The 13,229-nt window shown below is 37.3% G+C and overlaps 1 protein-coding gene and 2 non-coding genes across 4 annotated transcripts in view; 2 read left to right on the top strand and 1 right to left on the bottom strand.

Annotated features, from left to right (window-relative positions):
- Positions 1-235: 235 nt before the first annotated feature.
- Mir210 (microRNA mir-210) lies at positions 236-327 on the top strand. The gene has a single exon (NR_107261.1). It is a non-coding gene; the product is annotated as a microRNA mir-210 (primary transcript).
- A 4,767-nt stretch (positions 328-5,094) lies between these two features.
- Positions 5,095-5,214, top strand: Mir3286 (microRNA mir-3286). The gene has a single exon (NR_107571.1). It is a non-coding gene; the product is annotated as a microRNA mir-3286 (primary transcript).
- A 2,633-nt stretch (positions 5,215-7,847) lies between these two features.
- LOC101740970 (tetratricopeptide repeat protein 17) overlaps positions 7,848-13,229 on the bottom strand; it is a 28,617-nt gene continuing 23,235 nt past the window's right edge. The window contains exons 17-19 of one of the 2 annotated variants that reach the window (XM_038014929.2): positions 12,514-12,671; positions 11,632-11,737; positions 7,848-10,762 (exon numbers count right to left, since the gene is read on the bottom strand). In XM_038014929.2, coding sequence (XP_037870857.1) covers positions 10,622-10,762; positions 11,632-11,737; positions 12,514-12,671 — 405 coding nt within the window. In that variant the 3' untranslated portion in view covers positions 7,848-10,621. The remainder of the gene's footprint in view (positions 10,763-11,631; positions 11,738-12,513; positions 12,672-13,229) is intronic. The other variant, XR_005245383.2, reaches the window with a different exon arrangement.

Here is a 13,229-nt window from a genome sequence, read left to right as displayed (position 1 = left end):
TTTTTAATATACGTAATAATATTTCTTATTTCGTAATCCAAATTCAAACTTTATAATTTAACACTTCACTATTTTATTGTAGTTAACACAATGCTTGTGCTTAATTTAGTTTTTTTAGTTTGTTTTTTCTTTCTGTTTTTAATACGACGATGTATTAGGATGAGCCGGAATACTTCTTGTTTGAAGAGAATAAAATCATTGAGACACCGAAGCTCCAGCCTTCAGTCCAAACGAGAATGAAGTCCAAAGCAGCTGCTGGCCACTGCACAAGATTAGTCAAGTTTATACTCTTGTGCGTGTGACAGCGGCTATTGCGGGCATTTCATTGGCTGCGTGTATTCAAGGGAGCCGCTGTTGGATATCTCGTGAATTTTCTAGAATAAAATCTACAATTACCAATGAATACTTACTAGTGAATCACAGTAAATGCTTAATTAATTTGTCACATTTTAACTTGCATAAAAATGCTGGATATTAAAAACGTGACTATACTTTTTCGATTTGTGACAGCAAAGTGAGTGAATCTCATTGCAATTGGCTATTCGAATTGAACATATGTTTTAATACGAAATGTATGGTATCTCTTCCAAATTTTTATTTTGAAGTACACCAAAGTTGCACTCACTTTACTTTTATTTTGTTGTGAACATGTTTTTAAGAATTATTTTTATCGAAAGCTACTAACCATGAACATTTTATAAGCAATCATAACACTAATCATGCTTTTTTTACTAATTTATCTCAATATAATCGACACGTTTAATAATTTTGTTTAATTATCCACATATAAAATGGTAATAGCCCATTTTTATTTACAAAATGAAAATACCGAAAATAAACAAAAAGTTACCATATAAATATAGTTTAACGGTGCGCATTGAAGGTAAGGTAAGAACCCTAAGGTACGATACTATGTTCGTTGAATACAAACTGTAGGCGATATAACATTTTTTAACAATCGTTACGAAACTAATCAAAGGGCCGTCGAGCTTTAGATTAGTTCATTTTCATAAAAATCAACTAGTGATGTTTCTATGTTAAGCGTCATCACTACGGCTTAATGTAGTCTACTAATGATTCCATTGCCACTTAAAATTTAAAAAAAACGAGTGACAACCAAGACAGAATTTGTTTTTTTTTTAAACTTTAAACACAAAGCATTTATTATTCAATCACCTTTTTGTACTATTTAGCTCATGGATGGAAAAAAATAATTAAATCGAGAGTTAAAACTCGCATTTAAAATACTAATGTGATTTAGAAAGCGTCATGTTATTTTATTTGAAATTTGTGTTCCCTGATTAATAATAATAATGCATATAAGTGATGTTAAATAGTTTTGTAAGTTGCAAACCACGACCTCAAGAAGTTATTATTAAAATCATAGAATTTTTTTCAGAAACTTGACACAAAAAATAGCTAAAAATAAATGATAAGCTTTTGGTTTTATATGAAATAACATTTCAAGATTTTAATTCGTATTTCGCAGTATCGTTAAATTACGTTTGGATATTTCAAGCGATTCCGGTTTTGTCTGAGTAACAATGTAAATAAATCTCTAAAGAATAAAAATGTACTGAAATAATGCACCACCTACTGTTTTCGTATGTTAATATAACCATATGGTATCTCAGACTACAGAAACTAGGCAAAGGTACGTTCACACTATCAAAGTGACGTGGTACCAAGTTATTGCAATGTCTGCGCGTGACCAACCACGTAGAAGTCGGGTTCGTGAATTAAAATTTAAATTTTATCCCCAAATTGGAGTATGGTGAATGTTACCGTTTAATCAGATTTGAATGTCCTTTTGTAACAGCTATTAGGAGTGGACAGTCCGCACCCGTCATACCCGAAAATAATTTCAAAATTATACTAAAACCATTTTAAAGTTCATCGCGAATCAAGTTAAAATTCTAAGCTTGTTCTGTTTTAGTTAAATTCAAATCTGTTAGTCTTCTTGGACCGTATGAATCTATGAAACATTGTTGGCAAGGCCTAAGTTCGAATTACTTTTTTTATTGCAAGACAATTCTTTTAACCAGCACGCCCGATAGTTGCTACCAACCGGCAGGATGTCAAACTGCTGGCTCAAAATACGCTTTACTCTGGTCACTGTCGAACTTGTCGATGCAACCGTGTTTCGCGCCGGACCCTCTCAGTGCGTCGCGATTCCGATTCACTGGTAGATTCTGCGAAGCACTCTGCTCTACCAGGGCCAGTATTAGCAAATTCTCTCAGGTTGAGCCCGTGACTTTACCTACCCGTCCACGCGTAGCTGAAATAGCCCCTTAGACTACCGTATAAGTAGGGGGCAAAAAGGCTTTACCATCTACATATTTCATTGAAAATAGCTATTAGACTAAATAGGAAATTAAAATGAAAATAACGAGAAATATTAAAGAATTAGTGTAAGAAGCGATAGTAACATACCCGTATTTTCTGATGAATGGCTGAACTAGTAGCATATCATCAAGTAAAATTCACCTCCTCATTACGTATAGGCACGTCCACATATGTATCTATCATCCAGCAGTATTGAAGTGATATGTTAAAAACAATTTATATGTAAATATATTTTGAGACATAAGACGTCCATCACATATTTTTAATATACAATATTTTCTTCGCACGCTTAGTTTCCCGGATACTTGTATTCTGGGACTGTAACTTGACCGTCGCTGGAGCACTCCATCACATTACCATATTTAAAATTGTCGCGATTGCTTTATAACATTTCAGAATATGTATTAAGCTTGCAGCGTCATTTTTTCTACGACGTGAGCTCAGTGTAGAATGAGCAGCAAAAATAAGACTGCTATGTACAATTTTTAAACAAAATTATTCATCTCACTTGAAAATAATATTTATGTAAAATTGGGAATGCAGTGTTTGTACTCGGTTGTGTAGTGGAAATAATTTAGTGTAATCATTTACGAGTATAATAATTACCTGTTACGAAAATTGTTTATTTTAGATTTAAGTGAAACGTTAAATATGCCTGAATCTGGATGTGTTAATATGCAGCACGAGGTAAGTTTTAAATATAGTCGTAGTCTATTTTTTTAGGGAAGGTCTTTTTTCTGTGAATATGTTTCTTATGCTTGTTATGTATAGTTTTAATCTTACAAACAAATGTTGATATAATTAAAACTTCTTTTACGGTTTAATCTTGCGGGTTTTTTTGTCATTATTAATAATGATAATCTATATCTATTTTCTATTTATTTAAATAAAAATGAATTACTGTTCGTTAGTCTCGCTAAAACTCGAGAACGGCTGAACCGATTTGGCTAATTTTGGTCTTGAATTATTTGTGGAAGTCCAGAGAAGGTTTAAAAGGTTTAGATAAATATTAAAATGCTCGGAATTAAATAAAAATAACAATTTAGTTTTTCCTTTGATGTGTCCCCCGTCGGACGGATTACTTTTGTTTGTTTTAAGTTTATTTTATACAAAAATTTAGGTATTTTTTTTATTATTTATCCATTGAGGCACTACGAAGTCTCCAGGGTCAGCTAGTAAATAATAAATGACTGGGAGCAAATCAAGCATCGTTCGTCCGGCCCCAAATTAGAATTCCCTGCGTTATGGGTCCCAGAGACTGACATACATACTACTACTTCTCAGTCGTACACTCCTGGCGGAGTGGTCGTGGTTCTGTATGTCTTATTGCTTGGTTGCAGCTTTTGAGACTTCTTCTCCATCTCTCTCTATTTGTGGCGCTACGTTTACATTCAGCAAGGGAAGACTTAGTAGATGACTTAGTCAAGTCTGTCCACCTTATGGGTGATCGGCCGCGTGACCGTCTGCTCTTCCTTGAACCATTAATCGTTCCAATGAGCCTTCATTACGGATGATATGTCCAAACATATTAAGGATTCGCAATTGGACAATCGCTGAAAGCCTTTGTTTGATTTGGAGCTCTTTCTGGATGGATACCTACATTGGTGCGGTGAGCAGTCCATTTTATCCTCAGCAAGTGTCTCCAGCACCACACCTCAAGGGTATCAATCTTTTTACGACACTTTTGATGAATCGTCCATCTTTCCGCTCCATATAGGAAAATAGGAAATATTAAGCACCTCATTAAGCATAAGCATAATACATACAAATACATGTTTAAATATATACATATATAGATATTAAACACCCAGACAAAGAGCAAACAAACCTGTTCATTACACGAATGTTTTCCCGATGTGGGAATCAAACCCACGACCCTCGGCGCAACTAATGCCCCACCGAGTCGGTCATATTATATATTATCGATTTTCGACGCTGCAAGTATGAACCTAATTTAAAATTTTCTTCTTTGAATGCGTGTAAGAGTGAACTCCACTGAGAGTGTAGCGTAAAATTAGTTTTAATGTCTACGACTCGTGAAAGTCGAAGGAAATACTAAACGTTAATATTTTTGTGCGTAGCCGTTTAGATCTGTCTAGATAAGCTTGTTAAATTTTAAATTTGGCGATGTCTGTGGATTGTAATTTTTACGCAATAGATATACAAAAAAATTATATTAAATTATGTATATGGTATAGCTCAATAGTAAGGTACACACATATTTATTTTGGTATTGTTTGACGTCAACAAGTCACTTGAGCGTAGCAGAGATACGTGCCGCATTCCAGATACGACAGTACTACTAGTACTAGTAACTACAAGTGGTGAACTGTATGAATTGCATTTTTTTTTTATTTGTTCAAATTTTTTACGATAACTTTTTTTGGGTACCTTAGTTTTTGGTACAGTAAACATATTGAATATTTAAAGAAAACAAGAAAATAGATTGCTAAATACCAACCTACTACAATAAAAATCAAAATATATAATTGACCTTGTAGGCAGACGAGCATACGGTACACCTGATGTTAAGCGGTTACCGTCGCTCACAGACGACATCAGTGCCAGGGGCGAAGCCAATCCGCTGCCTACCATAAATGCAGTGTCTCTCTTTATTTACCGACTTATTTATTAAAATCTCATAATTACCGATTCGGGATCCTTGTAAGTACCATGTATTAAGAGTGCTTGCTGGTGTTATAAAATTTTGTCGATCTGATTTCAGGTGAATTCAAGCTATGCGGTAGTATGATTGGCGAATAATCGAAGCCCAAAACAACTATTGGTCACTGCACAGGAATAGTGAAACCTGCATACTCTTGTGCGTGTTCCAATAGTTATTGTGGGTGCTTCAAAATCGACATGTCAAGACGACGAAAAATTTGCTGAGAAGAAAGAAGATTGAAGAAGAACAATTTGAAACGTTTCAAAACTTGTCACTCATAAACAAAATTTCGTTTATAATAATTCTAAAAATACATTTACAAAGTCCCCATTGGTCGGGTCCCAAATTCTGTTCGCATTCTATTTTTCAAAATTTCTTCGTTTAAATCCAACATCAATCAATATATGATCGTTTTTACAAATATTTTTAATTTATTAAACAATCCGTATACCAACGCCCTCAGCTTTGGAATACACCAAATATTAAGTATTATTTAGCACATGAAGCAGAGTATTTTGGAGTTCTTTGCACGTGCGCAGGCGACCGGAGCAAAATCGAAAATCAATTCTTTCTACTCAGGCAGACCGGTTGATTACCAGTAGAGTGTCCCATTCGTAAGCCCGTTTGAGGGTCGGCGAGGGAGATCCGAGATCCGTTTCGGTTTGAAGGGTGGGGCACTCGTCCACCCACCTAAGCAATAAAAAAAACAAAAAAAACGTGTCATGCGAAAGAGTTAGGTTGGGTTCACAACCTTTTCAAAATAGCCCGAAGGGAACCGACGGCGCAGTGCCACCACTGCGCTGACCGCGACGAGGATGACACAGCGGAACATACATTGGCGCGTTGCTCTGGATTCGATGAGCAACGCGCCACCCTCGTCGCGGTCATAGGAGAGGACCTCTCGCTGCCGCGCGTCGTGGCTACGATGCTCGGCAGCGACGCGTCCTGGAAGGCGATGCTCGACTTCTGCGAGTCCAGCATCTCGCAGAAGGAGGCGGCGGAGCGAGAGAGGGAGAGCTCTTCCCTTTCCGCACCGATCCGTCGCCGTCGAGCCGGGGGCCGGAGGCGGGAATACGCCCTTCCGTCCCGGCCCCTGTAGGTAGCGGCCTCCACCCGGTGAAGGTCAAGGGGCGACCTAAGGGGGTGAGGCCGCGTGGCGCCCTACCAGCACTCTAGCGCGCTGCCGTGGAGTGAATAGAGCGACCGGTCGACGGTGTGTCGCGTCCCGACCCGGCAGGCTGGTTCTGGTCCAGCGGGGTATTCCGGGACACCAGCGGCACCGTCTGGGCGGCCCGACGGGCTGCCGTACCGAGACGGCCGACGTTTCAGAGCCTTCGATTCGCTTCGAAGGCTCCGTCGGCTGGGCGTCCTTGGGGTGAGCCGCGCCTTCTGGTTGTAGTGTTGACCGCGGTAGCCCCCCTACCTCATCCGGGTTCTGACCTCGGAGGGGATCGGACGTCGGGTGTAAGTGTGTACCCGAAAAAAAAAAAAAAAAAGGTTGGGTTCACAAGGAATTGTCCTGCACGTTTATTTGCAGTATACGTCTTAACGAATGAATCATAATATATTGTTTTTTTTTTATGTTTGAAACATTACTGGTGGCCCGAAGGCCTTTCCAGTTTCACCAGGACAGGTGGGCGAGCAAAGGCTCAGCCAGGAGGGGAATATATTGTCGTTTGCACTGCAACGCACACAGCCGTTTAAACATACTCAACGGACTTGTCAAGCAAATCGAATGAACTTTAACGTTGTAGTGGCGCATAGTATAACTCTGTCTCGTTCACACGTTTGTTTTTACACGAATGACAATCTACCGTCAGGGACGTCTTAAACTAGACTGGGGCCCTTGGGCACACAAGAATTTGAGGCCCTTTGGAAAGTAAAAAAAGCGAATTATAATAAAAAAAAATATTGAGTATGACCATTTATTATAGGTAATCTAATACAGTATGATATAATAATATTAATTATATTAGAATGCTGCTGGTTTTTTGGTTACGATTACGATAATGGTTTCTTTCGGGATTTCTGTTGAGCAAAATATTCCATTATATCTTTAAAGTCAATTTTTTGAAGGATATCACTTTCTATGCCCATAATTGACAAACTACTCAGCCGTTCTTGTAACATTGTTGTTCGCAATTAATTTTTTATTCTCTTAAGCTGCGAAAACGACCGCTCTCGACTACAATTGGTAACCAAATTGTCGGTTCTTCGGGGCCCCCTGAGAATGGGGGCCCTGGGCACGGGCCTCGTGTGCCCTTATGGTAAAGACGGTATTGTCTACCGTATGAGCGGTAGGCAGCGGCTTGGGCGGTAGGCAGCGACTTGGCTCTGCCCCTGGCATTGCTGAAGTCCATGGGCAACAGTAACCACTCACCATCAGGTGGGCCGTATGCTCGTCTGCCTACAAGGGCAATAAAAAAAAATAAAAAAAAATTTACACCCGGACGATTGTACGTTAAAATAACGAATACAAAACGTGCAGGATAATGCCGTGTGAACACAATCTAATCGTGAACCCGAAGACGGTACTCGCAGACCACACTCATGTTGCGAAGTCTCTAGTTATCGATAACTGCACAACACTAGGTTGACCCGTGTGCAAGTTCCAAATAACACGGCATTGTTAACTGGCAACCAAGTAATAGTGAACTGAATTTCAATTGCACTACGAAGAATATAATAAAAAAAAAAAAAACAATACAAACCTTCTCGATGCCTCACATAAAAAGCACGCATGAAAAGGGAGAACTTAACATTAATTTAATGTAATTTCACAGATGTTTAACCTTCCGTGCTCAGGGATATCATTTATTAAATAAAACCACAAAAATCCATCTGTACGTTTATTTGACATCATATTCGACATTTATTTGAAATCGACAAAAAACGTTACAGCAACATTGCTATCAATGAGCAAATACCATTAACACGCTTTCATTTCAAATTGAACTAATAAACACGCTCTTCGTAGACTTTTCGTATTTTTCTAGAGCTATGTTCCTTAAGGCGATATCGGGTAGGGGAGAACTGACTTCATGCAATCGGAAACAAACTTTAAATACAAGCATGTGATGACTAAATTCCAATGCACATTTCACTGCAAGCGTAGGTTACATACCAATTGAGTACTTTAATTTACTGTAGAATTATATGTTTAAATCTAGATTGTATAGCAGTTCGCCCTAAGCTCGTCATTACGGATCCTCCCAAATCCATTAACGGTGCTTTTAGGTACCTCAAGCACCGGGCACCGTCCTCGCCGAACCCGTCGCTTGCGACGAATGGCTCGACGAGTAAATTAAACCCATAGACACAGCCCACTGAGTTTCTCGCTGGATCTTCTCAATGGGTCGTGTTTCCGATCCGGTTGTTAAATTCTGCAAAGCACTGCCCTTGCTAAGGCCAGTGTTAGCAACACTCCGGTTTGAGCCCCGTGAGCTCACCTATACGTCAAGAAGCTGAAATAGCCTCTCAAGGCTATCAGCATAGGCAGGAAAAAGGAAAAAGTACCAGTTTCGTTAAGGCTGAAATTTAAAAAATCGAATGTAGTCCGGTATTTTTGAATCTCACAATCAAATTTTTCATTTCAGTTTTTTGTGGTAGGTAAGAATTTAAGAAGACGTGAATTGCTCGAAAGCAATTTCGTGGTAATTTAAAGGTATAATAAGTAAGGGCATGCGTCCGCCATAAGATTGCGTAAATTGAAACAGATCGCGTCTGGGGAATGACACTTAATATGTGTATCACAAAAAAAGAAATTGTTTTTTTTTTTTAAATATTATTTAATATTATTTCGTCCACGTCCACGAAAACTGTAAATAATTAAGACGAAATGTCGAAAAAACTAAAGCAGTTAACGCAAGATTAAACTGTAAAATTAGTATTAATTATCATCAATTTGCTGATAAATTGTATCCCGTAAATTTATATCCGCGACATATTGAATCGCATTTAAGTTTGACCCGTACATTATATACATATACGTCTTTATTTGTTCATAATTGAAAGTTATAAGACTAGAGGTTTTTGATCGTTCTCTAATAATAAATGCGGTAAAAGATTTTGTTTATCATTTATATATGTATATGTATAAAACCAATGAGGGGTCGTGATGAAAAGCTTACAATCAAATCATAAATGAAGCAATAATTTAAGTTGTAATTACAACACAATCTAGTTCACAGAATATAGTTACAATTTCTTAGTTTTTGCATTTTTACTACCTACCAATAAATTAGTAAATGAAATAAATATACAAGTGCACAAAAAATGTAAACGAAGTCGTCGTGGCCTCAAGGATAAGACGTCCGGTGCATTCGTGTTGAAGCGATGCAACGATGTTCGAACCCCGCAGGCGGGTACCAATTTTTCTAATGAAATACGTACTCAACAAATATTCACGTTTGACTTGCACGGTGAAGGAATAACATCGTGTAATAAAAATCAAAGCCACAAAATTATAATTTGCTTAATTACTGGTGCGTAGGACCTCTTGTGAGTCCGAACGGGTAGGTACCACCGCCGTGCCTATTTCTGCCTTGAAGCAGTAATGCGACTAAAGATTTACACACGTATCAAGGATTGATGAAAAATCCAATAAATTTATTATTTTGGCCCAATATCCCCAACCAGAGCACGCTGTTAAAGCATTCCCTTGAAATTTTTAACACTGAATTAATAACTGAATTAATTTACCTGCTTCACGGCAGAAATAGGCGGGGTGGTGGTACCTACCCGCGCGGACTCACAAGACGTCCTACCACCAGTAATTTTACCAGTAAGTCACATGACAAGTGTTACCCACATTCAATTATATCCTTGTCACACTGATACACTGTAATTCCAGCACCCAGAGGGACACCTCTTTGCAAATATCAAATCACATTTTTATGTAAACAATTCATTTAAATAGACTGTGCTACGAACAAACACGGCGAGGTTCGGAAAAAACATGGAATGGTATAATTATGTCATATCCTAATTTCATAATAATGAATCATGGAATGGTATAATGTCATATCCTAATTCCATAATAATGAATACGACATAAATACATATTTAAAAGTTCAAGAGATTATGTACGCTCTAAATATATTTTTTAGTTATATTTCATTTTGATTTACAGTTAATCTGGTTAGGCTGGGTACAGGAAAATCGATTCTGTCAAAATACAATGTAAATTTGTGAATTGGCCATCAATAAACAGCCAATTTTTATTTGTTAACCTGCGTCGAATTTTTTTTTAGAATGTTAACGATTCAGTGTTGCCATTTAAAAAAAAGACGGGAAATTTATCAATGAATGTCAATAGCAATACACATACATAAATATAAAATTAATAATTTCTTTCAATGCATTTGTCCGGTAATTGTTAGTTTAATAAACATATGTCTCGATATCCCGTCTCAAACGAACCGGTCTGTTTTGTAAATGTCACAGATTTAACACAGATTCAGACACCTAACAATGATTTCATGTGAGTCACATAATATCTCAAACATTAAAGATCGAATTATGTTTCGTAGAGGTAAAGTAGGTAGTAAAGTGGTAAGTAGTAAAACGTCGATAAATACATTATATAACTTAGGATGTGAGCGATAGGGTTCAGTTTTCCTTGTTCCGTTGTTTGGCGTCGCCGAATATCATGAGGCACATGGTGGCGTGCAGACACGCGCTCGCCGGAAGGAATTTGTCGTCGAATGAGAGGGCGTACCGGTACATCCATATCGCTCTGTCGTACTCGACCTGGAACGATACTGAATGTACTCGGTTTGAAGGGCGGGGCAGCCGCTGTAGCTATACTGAGACCTTAGAACTTATTTGTGTTGTAGATGTCTATGGGCTTCGGTAACCGCCTAACACCAGGTAGAGCTCGTGACTGTGAGCTCGTCCACACATATAAGCTGTCAAAAAAAAAAAACGAACATGATTAAAATGAAATTGCATGGCCGTCTTGGGAAAGTATAATAAAAACTCAAATTACAAATTGACTTCAAAATTTTAAACTGCGATCACTATGAACATTCAATTAAAAAATTAACTTAAAATTTATGAAATAATTAAAAATATATTAAGATGGTTTTTTGTTCATCGTAAAGGTTCCGCCAATTGTGATTAAATTGACAATCGCAATATGAATTAACTAAATCATTTGTAAAAAATAATTCCCATATTTATTGGATACACTTTCATTTTAAGCATTAAAAAAATTATAAAAAAACTCGACATGTTCGCTTCGTTTTCAAATGAAAAAGGCTGTCTTCGACTAATACAAAAGTATTGAAAAAAATATATAAAAAAAATTGTTTGTAAAATCGTTTTACGGACGATAGTTTTACTTTATAACGTCAGTTGCAGAAGCAGTCAGACTGCTAGCTCTGACGTCACGCGAGAAGAGAGATAAATGAGTCACAAGTGAATGCTTGGGCCGATCGTGCCTCTCTATCACTGGTTCCGCGCTCTCGCTTGCACGCTCAGGCTCAAGCGGAACGTAACACTTTTTGGTGCGTGCAGCCGGCGTTCATCGATTTATAACTCGTTATCACGTCAAAAAATGAAATCATTTTTGTAATACAGCTTAAAGATTCCAAATTAAAAAATAATCGTAAACTCACCAGTAAAGTATGAGACAAGGCCACCAAAAACGCTTCATTTTTACTTTTAGGCGAAGAGTACAAAGCCAGATACGATATATCTTTAGCGTCCTTTTGTTTCGATTGCCTGTAAAAGGAAAAAGGATGATAATGTTAATAATAAATTAAGACCTTTAAAAAATATATAAATAGTTTTTAAACGACATTTTCAAGAAAAGTTTACATACAAATAATAAAATTCAGACTCATTCAGATTCATGAATAATTTCACCCGTTTCCTTCGTCGTTACAACAAAACTTCGTACCCCTTTTTATATACCCCTTAATATTGCGCGGACGGAGGAGTATCAAATTTCGTAAATTTATAGAAAATATAGACTAGGACTGCAGAATGCATTTAAAAAAAATCTATATATTAATAAATGAATTGCTGTTCGTTAGTCTCGCTAAAACTCGAGAACGGCTGGACCGATTTGGCTAATTTTGGTCTTGAATTATTTGTGGAAGTCCAGAGAAGGTTTAAAAGATAAATAAAATGAAAATGCTCGGAATTAAATAAAAATAACAATTTTATTTTTCCTTTGATGTGTCCCCCGTCAGACGGACTCCTTTTGTTTGTTTTAAGTTTATTTTATACAAAAGTTTAGGTCTTTTATTTATCGATTGAGGCACTACAAAGTCTGCCGTGTCATCTAGTAATTATAATATAGTATTGTGTTCTTACAATTACATATTATCATGTAATTTTAAGCTGAGTAATAAAATAGTAATAATAATAATAATAAAATAAATGAATAGTAACCATTATTATTATTAGTACTACATATTATTAGTAGTAGTATTAACAATTATGGTCGAATTTCGAGTACTGGGCGACAGTATAGTGTAATAGTGTTTGATTACATGTGCAGCAGAGCGACGAGCCCGGAGAGCGCGTACGTGTGTGCGTGCGCGGGCGCGTGCGCATGCGCGGCGCACAGGCAGCGCGCGGCGCACGGCCCGCGGCCCCCCGCCCCGCACCACCACCCCGCCCACATCAATGCCGACCACGAGCTCGGGTGCTGTAAACGTTAATTAACAATATATGCCCGCTGAGTTTCTTGCCAGTTCTTCACAGGACGGAGGCTAGTTTTTGTGAATTGGCGATAGTTCTTTTTGACGTTCAACAAGGTATGTACTTTCATTTATGTTGAATAAAAAAAAATTGATTTGAATGATTTGATTTGAAGCATAAAAATGCGACTAGTTCGGTTAACAATTATTGGGGCGAATTATCGGAGAACACTAGTCGAAATTCGACTATAATTAATTGAAACTATAAGTTTGTACACTAATAAGATTCTTGTGTCAAAGACTATTTATTATACTTCTATAATCACAGATTTCGCCAAGACCACACTTTAGACAAATATTAATAAAGACAAACAATATTAATTAATCTATTCTCAATTTAACCACAGACTATAAGCAATAAGAAAAGTTTGACAATAAACAAAAACTCGTAGTACGCATGCACGTGTGTGCCAAATACATGGTGTGTAATGTTTAAAATATTAACATTCTGCACTCCTTCTCTATATTCTCTACAAGTGGGAATATTTCATACTCCTCCGTCCGCG

Source organism: Bombyx mori, chromosome 13 (genome assembly GCF_030269925.1).
Source record: "Bombyx mori chromosome 13, ASM3026992v2".
Lineage (NCBI taxonomy): Eukaryota > Metazoa > Arthropoda > Insecta > Lepidoptera > Bombycidae > Bombyx > Bombyx mori.
The sequence above is the reverse complement of the archived record's forward strand: the minus strand, read 5'-3'. Positions and strand labels throughout refer to the sequence as shown.